Raw genomic sequence first — 13,447 nt, forward strand, 5'->3', positions numbered from 1 at the left:
CAATTCTCCTGGGGTGTCACGATGGATCCCTGGATTGCCAAAGAAACATATTTTTAAAATTTGACAACCCCCCAGGATCTTTATGTCTCATGTTGCTTTATTTTTGGGACTCGGGGACCGAGTCCCAAGGTATAGGTTGCAACTTTTCCTTCAGTTGTCAGCCAGTTAATCGCAATTTGTGATTGAGCTCATGGCTCCTCTGCAACGTGAAATATACATGAATTTTTAGCCTTAATTTCTCAAAAACTACTGAATTTACTTCTACAAAATCACGCTTACTGGATAAAGATCCAGCTCTCTGACAACTTTGGTCTAAATCTGTTCACCCGTTTTGGGTGTAGCAGTGTCCAAAGGTCCTATGGAGAATTTCATGAAAATGCAGGCTTTGGGACTCCTCTTTTTCTGAGCCCCTGCTTGACATATCACCGGGAAACTTTCAAGGAAGAAGCTAAGGTGGATGAGACTGTTTCTTTGAAAATTTTGTCAAACAGCACCAAAGTTATTAGCAAACTAAAAAATCAATTTATAATCGAAATGTGGTGCAATATATACACACACACACTCATTTTATCTCCGTTGATAGGATGAAAAAAAGGAGGTGGTCATCGGGTTATTTCCATGGAAACAAACGAACAGTAAATTCTTCTCATTTTATCCTCTCTAGAATAAGAAGAGCAGAGAACCGCTGGTGCTTTTCTCTTAAATGTAAGCATAAATGGCAGATAACCAGTCCTCGTTTCACCCCTCTAATAAAGACGACCGACAGGTGCTTGGCCCCCATATCATCTGCCTCGGAATGAAAAACAGAAGGCAATTCCTCCCCCACCCCCTTTTGGGATGCCCTTCGGTAGATGGTATGGTACCACATCGTTCCCTGATTTATCTCAGCCTGAAGGCGGGATCTGGTTCTTAGCTCTGAGTTTGGTCACATAAGTATATGAAAGTTGGAGAACTGGTGTTTATTTGAATTAATAACCCAATGTGTTCCTGTCTTCCTAGTGCCAAGGTCGTTGGGGCATCTCCACTCAAGCAGGTAATCTTGTTACGCACCTCTGGGCACGCAAGGTTTGGGGTCTTTCGGTGGGGGGAGGTGGGGGGCGCTGGCGCTTGGCTTCCCTGCAACCCCGGGTCCAGCCGAGAAGCTCTGATCTGTCTCTGATCTGGTGATGAGAGCTGGCAGGAGAGACTGTACAGTAAACAAGGATAATTAAAGGTGGGGGGGGCTCTGTGGGGGAGGGTGGGTCAAGTGAATTAAGGACAGGGTCGATGGGGAGAGACAACGTGAAAGGGGTAAGAGTGAGCGGGAATACACCGTAGATTGTCCCATGTGGGTCGCGACTAGCTCATCTACTCCAGTGAAGCAGGCTCGGGTGCACTGCACCCGCTGTACCAATGGCATAATCGCCGCTGGGTGATTATCAACTCAGTCCAGAGACCTCAAGCTGACCAGGTCACATGTCAGGCGTTCGCCCAGGCCTGTCTTTCAGTTTACTGCCTTCTGTTACTTCGTTGTTGCAGCTGTAACTGCAAATGTGTGCGGCCAGAACACCATGGAAAGAACTTGACCTGGTGAGATATTTACACCTGGCATGGCACGCCGTGAGATCGAGTGAAGCAGCGCAATAATCGCCCCACCCACCCCAGAATGTGGTGAGGAGCTGCCGAGGGCCCCATAGCGTGCAGAAAGTCATAGTCCTTAGGCTGAATCGGGCGCCTTGGCAACCATTGGTGCAGCAGGTGCAGTGGCACCAGGGCCCAAGCGGCCCAGTGTACCGTGAAGACTGCTGTTTCACTACCCCAACAGTAGTCAAGCGAGCCATATTCCTTGCTTTGCACCAGGGGCCATGGCATCCTTTCTACATACCAGCAGGGTCTCTAACGCCCGCGCTCTGAGCTCTACATTGGCCGCAGGAAGGGATGAGAGACCCTCCGTAGCGTCTGTGCGGGGCTTGAGCGGTAATACTGGGCGGTGTCTGGCCGCCTCACTATTCGCTGCTGCCGTCTCCCCTCCCTTGCTCTCTGTTATGTTTTCGGTTGTGTTTGTTCTGCCGTGCAAGCTCGAGTAATCCGATTTGTGAAAATGGGGTGGTGGATGGAGGCGTTGTGACATCATCTCTGTGGTTCTGCCACGCCATTAAGTATCCATTGGTACATTTCAGTGAGATTTAGAAAATATATTTGTATGTTTTTTTTTTCTTCCGAGAACCGTCCCTTTCGCGCTAAATTCCACTTAATAGACAATTAGTGCAGCAAGAGAACCCGGACCTCATCCCTTCGTCCCCTCCCCACCCCCTCTCGTGATCTCACATGAGCCTATTTCAAACGCAGGTGGAGCTGCTGCTCCCAGTGGTCTTCGTGGGTTGATAATTTAGTCTGTTAATAAAGATTTCAGTGCACCCCACACCTCTCCCTGGCACCACTCAGCACAGAAACTTGGAAGAGGGACATTTGAGGTCAGTCAGTCCCTGAATCCTTTTTAGAGGCTGTTCTTAGGCCGAGATAACCAAAGCATTGCATTTCAGCACACAGCCAAATCTAAACTGCGTTCAGTCATAAGAAAATGTCTGCCCTGCGGCAGAAAGCCCGTCAGAGGCAGAGCTCCCACGTGTCACAGGTCCACATATGAGTGGCTTATCCAGTCTAGGATTTTCAAATCAAAGCACGACATGTCCAATAATGTGAGGCAATAACTGAACACGCGAGCTACTCGAATGGCTATTAGAATTATGTGCGTTTTTGGCTGGTATGATTTCCGCACAATTGGGGATTTGCTATATTTATCACGTAATCCAGAATCTGCTGCATAATCTACAGATTTTAACGAAACACACATTTTGTTTCTAGAGCAAACGGATCGAAAGTTATAAAAACGCGGTGACTTGTTGCCTCGCAGTGGAAGGCCTTTCGATAATTGCGCATTGGGAGTTTTCTATTGCTTATCGTCCTATTTGGATATTAAACTGGTACTAACAAGTTGAAACCTATGACCATTGTTAACGTATAAAATTGACAAAATAAGGAAGTAATATTATCGCAAAATGTGCCGCTCAAACCTCACAATTTTCATTTTCCTACACCATAGTTTAGTCAACCTTGCCGCATAATTTGGTCCTCCCCGATGCATGATTCCAGTGGCCTTGGCTACTCAAACAGGGACTGCAGACACGTGAGAGCGCTGCAAAGAGGGACAGTGGCTCTTAAAGAGGAACAGACACTTATAAAGAGGGCCAGAGGAGTCGCACCCGCCAAAGAGAACCAGGCCATGCTAGAGGCACACGTAAAGAGGGACACAGCCTTCCTGCAAAAGATAGCCGCAGTCTGAGAATGAGTCGCAGTGGCTGCCAGAAAAATGGCTCCTGCTACAGAGGGAAGGTCATGCCTGCGACAAACAGTCTGTTAACGAGGGGCAGTGGAGGTGTGCCGACCCGGGACTGGACATCCTCAACCCCCAGTGCAAACAGCCTCTCAGCAGGGCTTGAGCTCTAGTTAGCCCAAAACAAAGAACCTGTCCCGGAGGGAGGGGTGAGGAGAGGGGCAGAAGCAGCTTCCAAAAGCGTGCAGGCAGAACAGAGAGCAGCAGACCCAAGAGGAGAGGAGCGAAGTCTGTACTTGAGGGTAAGAAGGCACCTACGACGGTACCTGAGGGGGAAAAGGGTGGGGGGTTTACCTGGGGACAAATGCAAAGCCCAGCCTGCACATTAGAGCGAGGTGCAAAGACTTTACATGAGGGCACGGGGGAGCACAGTCTGTACCTGAGGGTAAGAGAGAAAGTAAGTCTGTAAGGGGTGGGGGCACAGCTTGTACCTGAGGGCAAAATGGAAGCCCGGCCTACAGCTCAGAGTAAGAGAGGTGTACAGAGTCTACCTGAGGGCACGAGGTAGTACACCTTATAGCGAGCGCTCAGATGTACCCGTTCTATGGGCGAGTATGTGACCCGTTAGTGGTTTTTACCTGTGCATTCTGGAATAAATGGGACAACAAGACCCAGAATGCAATGCAAATACCCTGGCCTGAATGAACTAACCGCGCGGGAACCTTGCGATTTCTGCTCGAGCCTGAGGGGAGCACAAACAGTAGCAAAGGCTGAGGGGGCAAACACTGTGTTGGTACCGAAACGCGCTGACTGTACCTGAGGGGCGAGAGTGGGGAGCACACACGGTGCCCCGTAGAGTGAGGCGCGGAAGGAGAGAGGAGTGATTCAGAGGGCTACGAGGTGAATGGAAATGTGGGAGGGGAGGTTAAGTAAGAGGTAGAACGATGTATGAGGTGCACCGAATGGAAAGCAGGGCTAGTGTGCTGGTGGGGTGGTGGGGGGAGATTTCAGTTGGGGGGGGGGGAATAAATAAGACCCGATATAGGGTGATGTTGGCAAACATTGACTTAAGAGGAGGGGTTGGATGGAAATTCGTGGTTTAAGAGCAAGACCATGGAGACAGGCCTGGGGTAGAGAACGCTGAAGTTTCAAAGCCCATTAGAGAGTTGGGGACCCTGGCCTGGGGATTTTTTTTAGCAGTCAGGTGCTTGTAGCTCTGAATTTAAAAATCGATAAGGATGACACAACAAGTTCCAGGATGCAATGTAAAACGCTCGGGCCCTGTTTAGGAGTTGCTCGTTAAATTCAGAACCATCGGTAACCTGTTTACGCATCCGATAAGTATCGGATGCGTTAAATGACTTCACTTTGGTTGAATTTCGGCATCTCAAACCTGACATAACAGGGGAAAGCATACCGTATCTACCTATCATATGGATTTTGGTGCGCGAAATACGCACGTTATTCCCCAGAAACTGGTAATAGGTTGTGTTTGTCGCACCGGATAAATAACGAAGCCTTGATATGGTTATTTAGCAGGTGAGATAAATAGCGCCCCTACTTGTCATCGGGCCCTGTGACTGGTCCAGCTGCACAGACAGTGACACGGAAAACTTGAGACCTGTACTGAGGCCATTAAAAGGCGTTTGACAGCGGGAGAGTAGCGCCGAGAAGATCAGTATATGGGTAATGTCTGAATTGGGGTGGGGTTCATGAAATCGGGGGTGCGAAGCTCTTTAAAAGCGTGAGTCTGAGACTCGGATTTCTGAATTTAAATACCCCCTCCCTGCCCGTAGAGCCGCTTCTAGTTAGGCACATCCTCAGGGGTCCTGAGAGGATTCCTAGATAGAGGACTTGGATATTTCTTTTCCAGATGACTCTTTGGCGTACCCCAGAGGGAAGAGAGAAGGACGTGTTTGGTTGGCCAGTTGGCTTGTCCCTAAGTGAGGGATCATGGGGTGAGAGGAATATCTCAGGTAGGGTCTATAGATAAGAGTTCAAATTCTTTTCGGGAGGTGCAGCAGACCACGTTGGTCCTTGTGCGGGTCTGTTGAGAAGGGGAGAATTATGGGGTTCCTCCGCCGGTATCTTGAGTAGCGCCCAGAATAGATTTTCAGATCACCTGAGGCAGGAGTGTAGGATCAGATACTTGGGTGTGCTTTTTGCGCACGCTACTGGGAACCTGATAAAATGCGCCCAGAAACTCTGTACGGCTTCTTAGTCCAAGTATCTTATCTTGATGAACCCCGTAAATTCCAACGTGTATTTTCTAGTGTGAATTTGCAACTATCTTGATGTATTTCTTTCAAAGTCCATTGGCTCTACTCAGAGCAAAGCGCTCTGACGTGTTCGTGTGACGCTTGCGTTTTTCAGAATCCCTCCGAGTGTAACACTGATGGCAGCGCCAAGGCCCGAGGAACTGGTCAGGGACCTCTGGGCAACGTGTGGCCAACTATCTGTCGAGTGGGTTGCACCAGGGTGGGGATCAGCCCCACTGGTGCAGGACTACGAGGCGGCTCCACGTTACTGGGCATGGCAGGTCCTTTACCCTGGCATGCCCGGGCATTTGCTTGGGGCGGAAGGAGTGAAGGAGCAGTCACCCTCTTTCATCCCTGGCACACGACCACCGCAGCTGGCGGGCGCAAGGAACTTGTCAAGGTGTGAAATTAGTCCATGGTACACTATAGAAATACAAATGTTTCATAACCTGTTGTTTTGTGTGTACACACAGATAAGAGCTGAAGGTGCGTTTGGGCTTTTTGTTTTGTTTTATGGAACCAAAATAATATATGTCTCAAGAGCCTGGCCTGTTACAAGTGTCCTAAAAAGGGCAAGAGAAGTAGATCTGAAGTACCTTGAATGTAAAATTTTCACCCAGTTTTTGGTAGGTGGATGGAGGAATCCCTAGAGAGAGGCCCTACCCAACCCAAGACTAGTTACAGTCTAGAATCTGGTTAAACCAGGGTTATATGGACCTTAAAGCAAAAGCTATTCTTAAGGATGTCCAGGGCCTCTGCACATGTGGCTTACAACAGAAATGTAGCACTCAACATATACTTTTGGATTGTCATTAGTTTTTAGAAGTGCGTAAGAAGTTTTTAAAACCAATTTTTAAGGAATATAATATTATAAATCGGGATCTAGCGCTTAAGTTACTAGTAGATAGGAGATTTTTGAATGTAACGTGCATGCTAGCCTGATTTTTAATTGGATTACAAGGGGTTTTAACTGGACTTATAGGGTCCCGTAAAGTGTAAGAAGTGGAGTTGAACAAGAGATTGTACTTTCTCAGATGAATGAAGAGTCTACAAATTGATTGTTTTAAAAATTATGTTGATTGATTGTAACATCGAACATTTGTCTTGCTATAATGAGGTTTAAAGAAAAATGCGGTGTCACTTTATTTAGAATTTGCCCCCCATGGAAATTATAAGATCCCAAGGCTCATCAGAATTATAAGCGGGTTAAGTGAGTATGCACAATGCACTTTGTAAAATTAGTAGGAAAATGAAATTTGTATTTGAGGTTAGAATAATCACTTGAATTATGTAAGGAGGTCATGGTAAACATGAACTGGAATGAATCAAGAATATTGTATGGGAATGTATTATGCAATAGATAATTTTATTAAACTATTGTATAGTCCATTATGTTTTATACTTTTTAAGGTTTTAAACCAAATAAAGAATTTATATACTACTACTACTACTACAAGTGTCCTAATATAGGCGCTTCTCACTAAACAAGACACCAGGCGTCCTTGCCAGGGGTCTTTAGTTGCTACGTCTATCATGTGTCCGGTCTGTAGTAGTCAGTGTCCTCTCGGGACTAAAGTAATGGCCTGCACGAATACTCCAGCGTACCTGGAGGATTGGTTGTGACAGCATGTTGGCCACGAACTGTTCATTTCTAGGGTCTCCTATCCGGACTACCAGGCGAGGCTGGGAGCACACGCTGCCTCACTCTTACTCTTCCTCCTGGGCCATTAATGATCCGCCCAGGGGGTCCGGGCTACATGTCCATCTCTTAGACAGAGCAGGCCCTGTTCCAACCCATGTGGGTGAAGGGGGTCTTCTAAGCTAGCTCAAGGGTTTGTGTGTGTGTGTGGTGTGTATGCAGAAGCACAACCCCTACCTTCCAGGCAACTTTAGCCCTACTCCACTCACCAGAACATTCCCAATGCTGACCTCAAGCCCGTCCTTTTAGTTTCTTGTCCAATCATATTAAACATTTTTACAACACACAGACGTTCGTGCCCCTCTTCCTGCAGTGGGGACAACAACGGTTAACCCACCTCCTATCAGCCATGCAGCATGGCACTTAACCTTTAACTGGAGTCTGACACACGTTGCATTTGGCTCGATTTGTGCTATACAGTTACCACACAGACTTGTACATAAATTCCGGAACCTAACATAGATCTGGCCTGCATAGACTGGTATGGGATAGCCCCACCCTAAACCGACTCATCCTGTGTCCTAGCACAGCAAGCACACCATTCAAGTGATGTATGGTCCTGTCACGTTATTAATTTGGGATATATGGTCACATCATGTACCTAGTGGGCATGTATGTGCATCTCCCATGGGCCGACTGGCCGTACAGGGCATCAGATGTTTCCCGGGAGGCTGGATGGGTGGGGGCCGCTTGCGTTACTGGGAGCTGGTTTTTGTAGAAGTGCACCAGTTTTAAAAGCACTGCAGAGTTACTTGTATATCCACCAGTTTTCAGGCAAGAATAAAAGTGCCAAGATAACTCTGGTGATTAATGTACCTACTGGATGGAGAGAAATAGGAGTTTTGTCTAGTGGGAGTTTTGATTCTGAGTGCAGAGGGTTAATATGCCTGCTGTAAAGAACGTGTACTATGCAGATCGCAGAACCATACTTCATGTGCAATGCTCAGTGGGATACTGCTTCTATCACATAAATCCTTTCATAAGTTAAAATCTAAATCTACCACAGTGAGTTATGAATCGCCATCAAAGAGCTGATGCAGACTGCATGGTACAGGTTAGAAAGTTATGGTTTTTCCCAGTCAGTTATCCTAAATTTACAAAAAGGGTTTGTTTGGGTAGAAATCCATTGTTATTTAAGTCCAGTGCTTAATTTGTAAATAATAATGTGCCGGTGCCCAAAGCTCTCCTCTTAAATTCGGGGCTGCTGCAATTAAATGTGTGAACACAGAATATTGAGGCAGCAAAATCCTGAAGCCATCTCAGGCCTCTTGAATCTGTTTAAAGCCACTCCCTGCCCCTTCAGCTTACTCCTGCAGCTTTCTGCTTTCTCCCATTGTGACGTTTGTTAGTTTTTCTCTTCCTCCGTCTTTTCCACATGCGTCTTTTGCTCACAGTGAATGCCTGAAGCAGAAAAATAAGTGTGGCTCTCAAAAATAAGTGCCGGTGCGCCGCACAAGAAACAACAAGCACAAATTAAGCACTGGTTAAGTCAGCCCTAACCACTGTGCTATGTTCTGAATCCTGAGTCTCTAAAAAAAAAAAAAAAATGCCTGCCAGTATGGATGACATGTGAATTCTGCACCTTGTAGTCCCCTTTTTGTTTTGTCTAACTGAATACACTGATTTACACACATTTGGTTCTGTGTATGTCTGTGTGATGTACAGTGATCCAACATCCTGTGCTGGTAAGGGAAGCGCCATGAAACAAATGAAATGCATGTGAGAGAGGGGCTATGAAGAGATAAAGGCAAAAAGAACAGTTGATGGACCGAATGCTGAGCAATGTCAAACATTTACCCCTTGTACAGAGATTGGGCCTAAATCCATCAGTTTTTTTTGCGCACAATGCCATTCTAGTTTGGACCCAGCCAAATGCAAGTCAGTCTTGACCCGCTTCCCATGGGAACAGTCAAGCACAAACTACAAGGCAGGTCCTCTCTGGCCCTGAAACAAGCATCCTGGGACCGGTTTCAGGGTATCACCCCTCATCAGACAGGCTTGCGTGACTCCAGTGGCATGGCAAACACGGGACCCATGTCTGAGCACACCCGTCCCACTTAGGGCAATAAATGCAAAAAGAACAATTGACGGACGGAATGCTGAACAATATCAAACATTCTCCCCAGTACAGAGATCTGGGTCTAAATCCATTGTTATTTTTGTGCACCATGCCATTCCAGTTTGGACCCAACCATATGCAGAGCTACCTTCTATTGCCTGTGCAGCATGGCACTTAAACTTTAACTGGAATATGACACACAGGCTGCGTTTGGCTCAATTTGTGCTATACAGTTACCACGCAGACGTATACATAAAATCCAGAACCTAGCATAGATCAGGACTGCATAAACTGGTATTGGATAGCCCCGCCCTAAACTGACTCATCGTGTGTCATAGCACAACATGCACACTTTGACCCTGCTCCCTATGGGAACAGTCCAGCCCGAATAGCCAGGTCAGGCATTATGAGGAGTGATAACCCTAAACCGGTCTAAGAATGCTTGTTTATGATCCAGGGAGGGCCTCGCAGTTCAGGCGCACATTCAGTAGTGCACCACGTGCAGTTGCACTGTGGCCCATGGGCCTGAAGGATCCACTCAACCTTGAATATTACTATGTTTTCCTATTCAGAGGCCGGGTGCCTATTTCCTTCCTTGCATTAGGGCCCATGATACACTGGCTGTACCACTGTCACATGTGATGTGGGCTTATGTTCCTGAGAAGTGGCGTCATCACACCTCCACTCTAGCAGCTACAGTGGGAGTCTTAATGGGCTTTTTCTGTCTGCATCTCGGCAAACATAGTCTTATAAATAATGTGAAAGAGTTGAGTGAGTGAAATGATGGATGGGTGTGTGAGTGAAAGAGTGGATGTAAGGATGGATGTGTGAAAGGATGGATGAATGAAAGAGGATGATGAATGAAAGGGTGGATGGATGAGTGAAAGGGTGGCTGGATGGAGTAAAAGGGTGGATAGACTGAATGAAACGTTGGGTAGATGTATGCACGAAAGGATGGATGGATGAGTGAAAGGATGATTCTAGGGTATTGTGAATCCCCAACTTTAGCAGCTACAGCCAAACCCTTGATGGGCCTCTTCTGTCTGCACATTGGCAGACAAAGGTGAATGAAAGGATGGATGGATGCACGAGTGAAAGGGTGGATGGATAGATGAGTGAGATGATGGATCAATGAGTTGGTGGATAAATGAATGAAAGTGTGGATGTAAGGATGGGTGAGTGAAAGAATGGATGAATGAGTGAAAGGGAAGATGGATGGATGAAAGATGGATGAGTAAAAGAATGGTTGGATGAGAGAGAGGGAGTTGATGGATGGATGAGTGAAAGGGTGGATACACGATGAGTGAGAGGATGGATGGCTGAGTGAAGGGGAGGGTGGATGGATGCGATGAGTGAAAGGGAGGAAGGGCAGATGGAAGCCGTGGATGGATGGAGTGAAAGGGTGAATGGATGTATCAGCAAAATGATGGATGAGTGAAAAGATGGATGAGCATATGGGTGTCATGAGTGAAAAGATGGATGGCTGGATGGATGATTGAAAGGATGGATGAGCAACAGAGTGGGTGGGTGGATGGATGAGTGAAAGGGTGGATGGTTCAGTGAACTAATTGATGGATGAGCTAATGGATGGAAGAGTGAGTGGATGAGTGAAAGGGTAAATGGGTGGATGGATGACAGGGTGGGTGGAAGAGTGAAAGGATGAGTGAAATGGATGAATGAGTGAAAGGGTGGATAGGTGGATGGATGAGTGAAACCGTGGGTGGCTATCTGGATGCAGTGAAATAGTGGATGGATAACAAAGGATGTATGGATGGATGTGAAACGGTGGATAGAGAGATGGATTAGTGAAAGAGTTAATGGATAGAGAGATGGTTTGATGGATATGTTTGGAGATGGGCAGATGGCTGAACTGGTAAAAGACTGAATGATAGAATGAATGGATGACAGAATGTAAAGGTGCAATTGTGGGTATTAGCAGGTGGAGTGGATGAAAGGATGAATGGATAAATGCTTGGTTGGAAGAGACAAGAGAGCTCTTCGGGTGAGGATCGTGATGACTTGCTTCATTTGCTTGATGTCATTAGAGCTTTGGTTCAAAGTGGGGGTATTTTAAGTATCTGCGTACGCCTTTGTCCCTGAGCTACACATTGCCAGACCGGATCACAATCTGACCCTGCGCCTGTGCAGGTGAGCACCACTCGAGGGGGTCTTTTTGGTAAACCTATGGAGCGCGTTTATGCATGTTAGTGTTATGTATTAAGACAAAGCTTTCTAATTTTTGTTAATTTTTAAACAATTCGTTTTTTACTATTTGTAAAAATATATGCAAATGTGGACTATGCACGCATTTCAGTGCAGAGAGAAACATCTGTGGTGTGGCATGATGAATTTTTTCTTCATTTTTTCTTTTTGTGGCCTCTGTAGATATCTTTGGTGCACTTTCGCACCTGCTGTTTTAGAAAGTCTGCCTTTTCGTTGCAAGAATTTATTTTGTTTTTGTGCATTTTGTTTGGCAGCTAGTGTTAACGCGGTAGTCAGTGGGCGCCATGACTGTCTCCTACTCTGCACGTGTCTCCAAGGCCCGCTTTGGCGGATTCTACAAGCTGCTCTTGTTGTGGCGAGGTAGCATATACAAGCTCTTGTACAAAGAGTTCCTGGCGTTCTTCGTGGTGTACCTGCTGCTCAGCCTCATGTACAGGTAGGACTCATGAGAAGACAGCCTGTCCTTCGGGCTAGTTCATTGGTTTGTTGTTTTATTCAAGAGGTTGGCGAGATAAGTCACTTCCTCTGCCATTTCTTCTCTCTCACATTTTATTCTTGTGGTGTTTTTTTTTAACTTTGCATGAATTTATTTCTTTTATTTTTATCCTCTTTGGAGATGTGGATGCTCTGACCAGCACTTTCTTGTTATTTCCCTAACCCACTGACACAGGTTCATCTTGTCCGACAAGCAAAAGCGCAACTTCGAGAAACTGTCCCTCTACTGTGACAATTACGCCAACCTCATACCCATGTCCTTCGTGCTCGGTAGGTGCCCAGGTACCCTGCCGGGGTCAACTCTGCTGTGACACATCCTACATGTTGTCATATTTAAGATGTCTGATTTCAATTTCTTTTGCAGTTACAGTTTTTATTGTTCCATTTATCTTAAATTGCATGCTAAAGGGAAGAACAATTCCGATATATTCATAATACTATATTATTATAGTCATAAATTGACATGTGTTCAAATGCTCTTAGACATTGATTATTATTGTAGAAATATAATCTGTTTATCTTCGATCTAGTAATAACAAGCATTGTTGCAATCTGAATATTCCTGTATAAAATTATCAGTCATATGTGCTCTCTCTTTCTCATCTTATTTAACATAAATTCATTTCATGTTTTCTGGAGTTTTCAAAAGGGCCAGTGTCACCTCAAATGTTACTTGGACGCTTCGTCAGGTGTAGCAAGCGTTATATAAATACAATTTTAAACAACCATAAATACTCAAATAAAGCACATTACATTTTGTTTCTCAGTTAGTTCCAGTGGGCGGATAGAGTGCAATATTAATATCCATGGGCATTGTGCTAGTACTATAAGGGTCCTTCTGTTGCCAACTCACCTTGAAGGTTGTGTAGTCTGTAGGACCATACAGCATGTTTAATGTATATTATGTCTTTACTCAAGAAATTGCCTTGCAATACATGATTTAATATTATCTAAGTTTATTTTAGACCTGTGTTTATTCTTTCTTGGGTTCACAGCTCGTTCTGTCCTACCCACCTAATATTTCTTACAATGAAAGTTATAGCATAACTATGGTTTATAGTGCTGTATGCTAAGTAATCACTCAAAGCTTTTCCTGCCTTCATATGAATCGAAAATATGCTCTCCTTTAAAAATATTTTTGCAATTAACACAATGTAAACAAGGATCTGTCCCCTTCTTATTAGTTTCAACTAATCTTTTGTTGTTTACTTTGACAATTCTGGTGTGAGACTAATAAATATGGGGAAATAAACATTTCAGGTCCTCATGTTCCATAAAATTTCACATTTTTAGAATGATTGCAATTTATCTTAAAGGTCTGTTTGAATATTACATCACATATTTCATAAGATGTCAATCTATTTTCATTTAAGTTGCTAAGACAGTAAATTAGTGGTTTT

The 13,447-nt window shown here is 45.3% G+C and overlaps 1 protein-coding gene across 6 annotated transcripts in view; it reads left to right on the forward strand.

Moving 5' to 3' along the window:
• Positions 1-2,361: 2,361 nt before the first annotated feature.
• The window catches only part of BEST2 (bestrophin 2), a 75,691-nt gene continuing 64,605 nt past the window's right edge, over positions 2,362-13,447 (forward strand). The window contains exons 1-3 of one of the 6 annotated variants that reach the window (XM_069231849.1): positions 2,362-2,453; positions 11,807-11,988; positions 12,223-12,317. In XM_069231849.1, coding sequence (XP_069087950.1) covers positions 11,837-11,988; positions 12,223-12,317 — 247 coding nt within the window. In that variant the 5' untranslated portion in view covers positions 2,362-2,453; positions 11,807-11,836. Of the gene's footprint in view, positions 2,454-3,172; positions 3,616-4,016; positions 4,214-4,818; positions 4,853-4,929; positions 5,000-11,385; positions 11,478-11,806; positions 11,989-12,222; positions 12,318-13,447 lie in introns of those variants that run through there. The other 5 variants (XM_069231847.1, XM_069231848.1, XM_069231850.1 and 2 more) reach the window with 5 other exon arrangements.

This window comes from Pleurodeles waltl, chromosome 4_2 (genome assembly GCF_031143425.1).
Source record: "Pleurodeles waltl isolate 20211129_DDA chromosome 4_2, aPleWal1.hap1.20221129, whole genome shotgun sequence".
Classification (NCBI taxonomy): Eukaryota; Metazoa; Chordata; class Amphibia; order Caudata; family Salamandridae; genus Pleurodeles; species Pleurodeles waltl.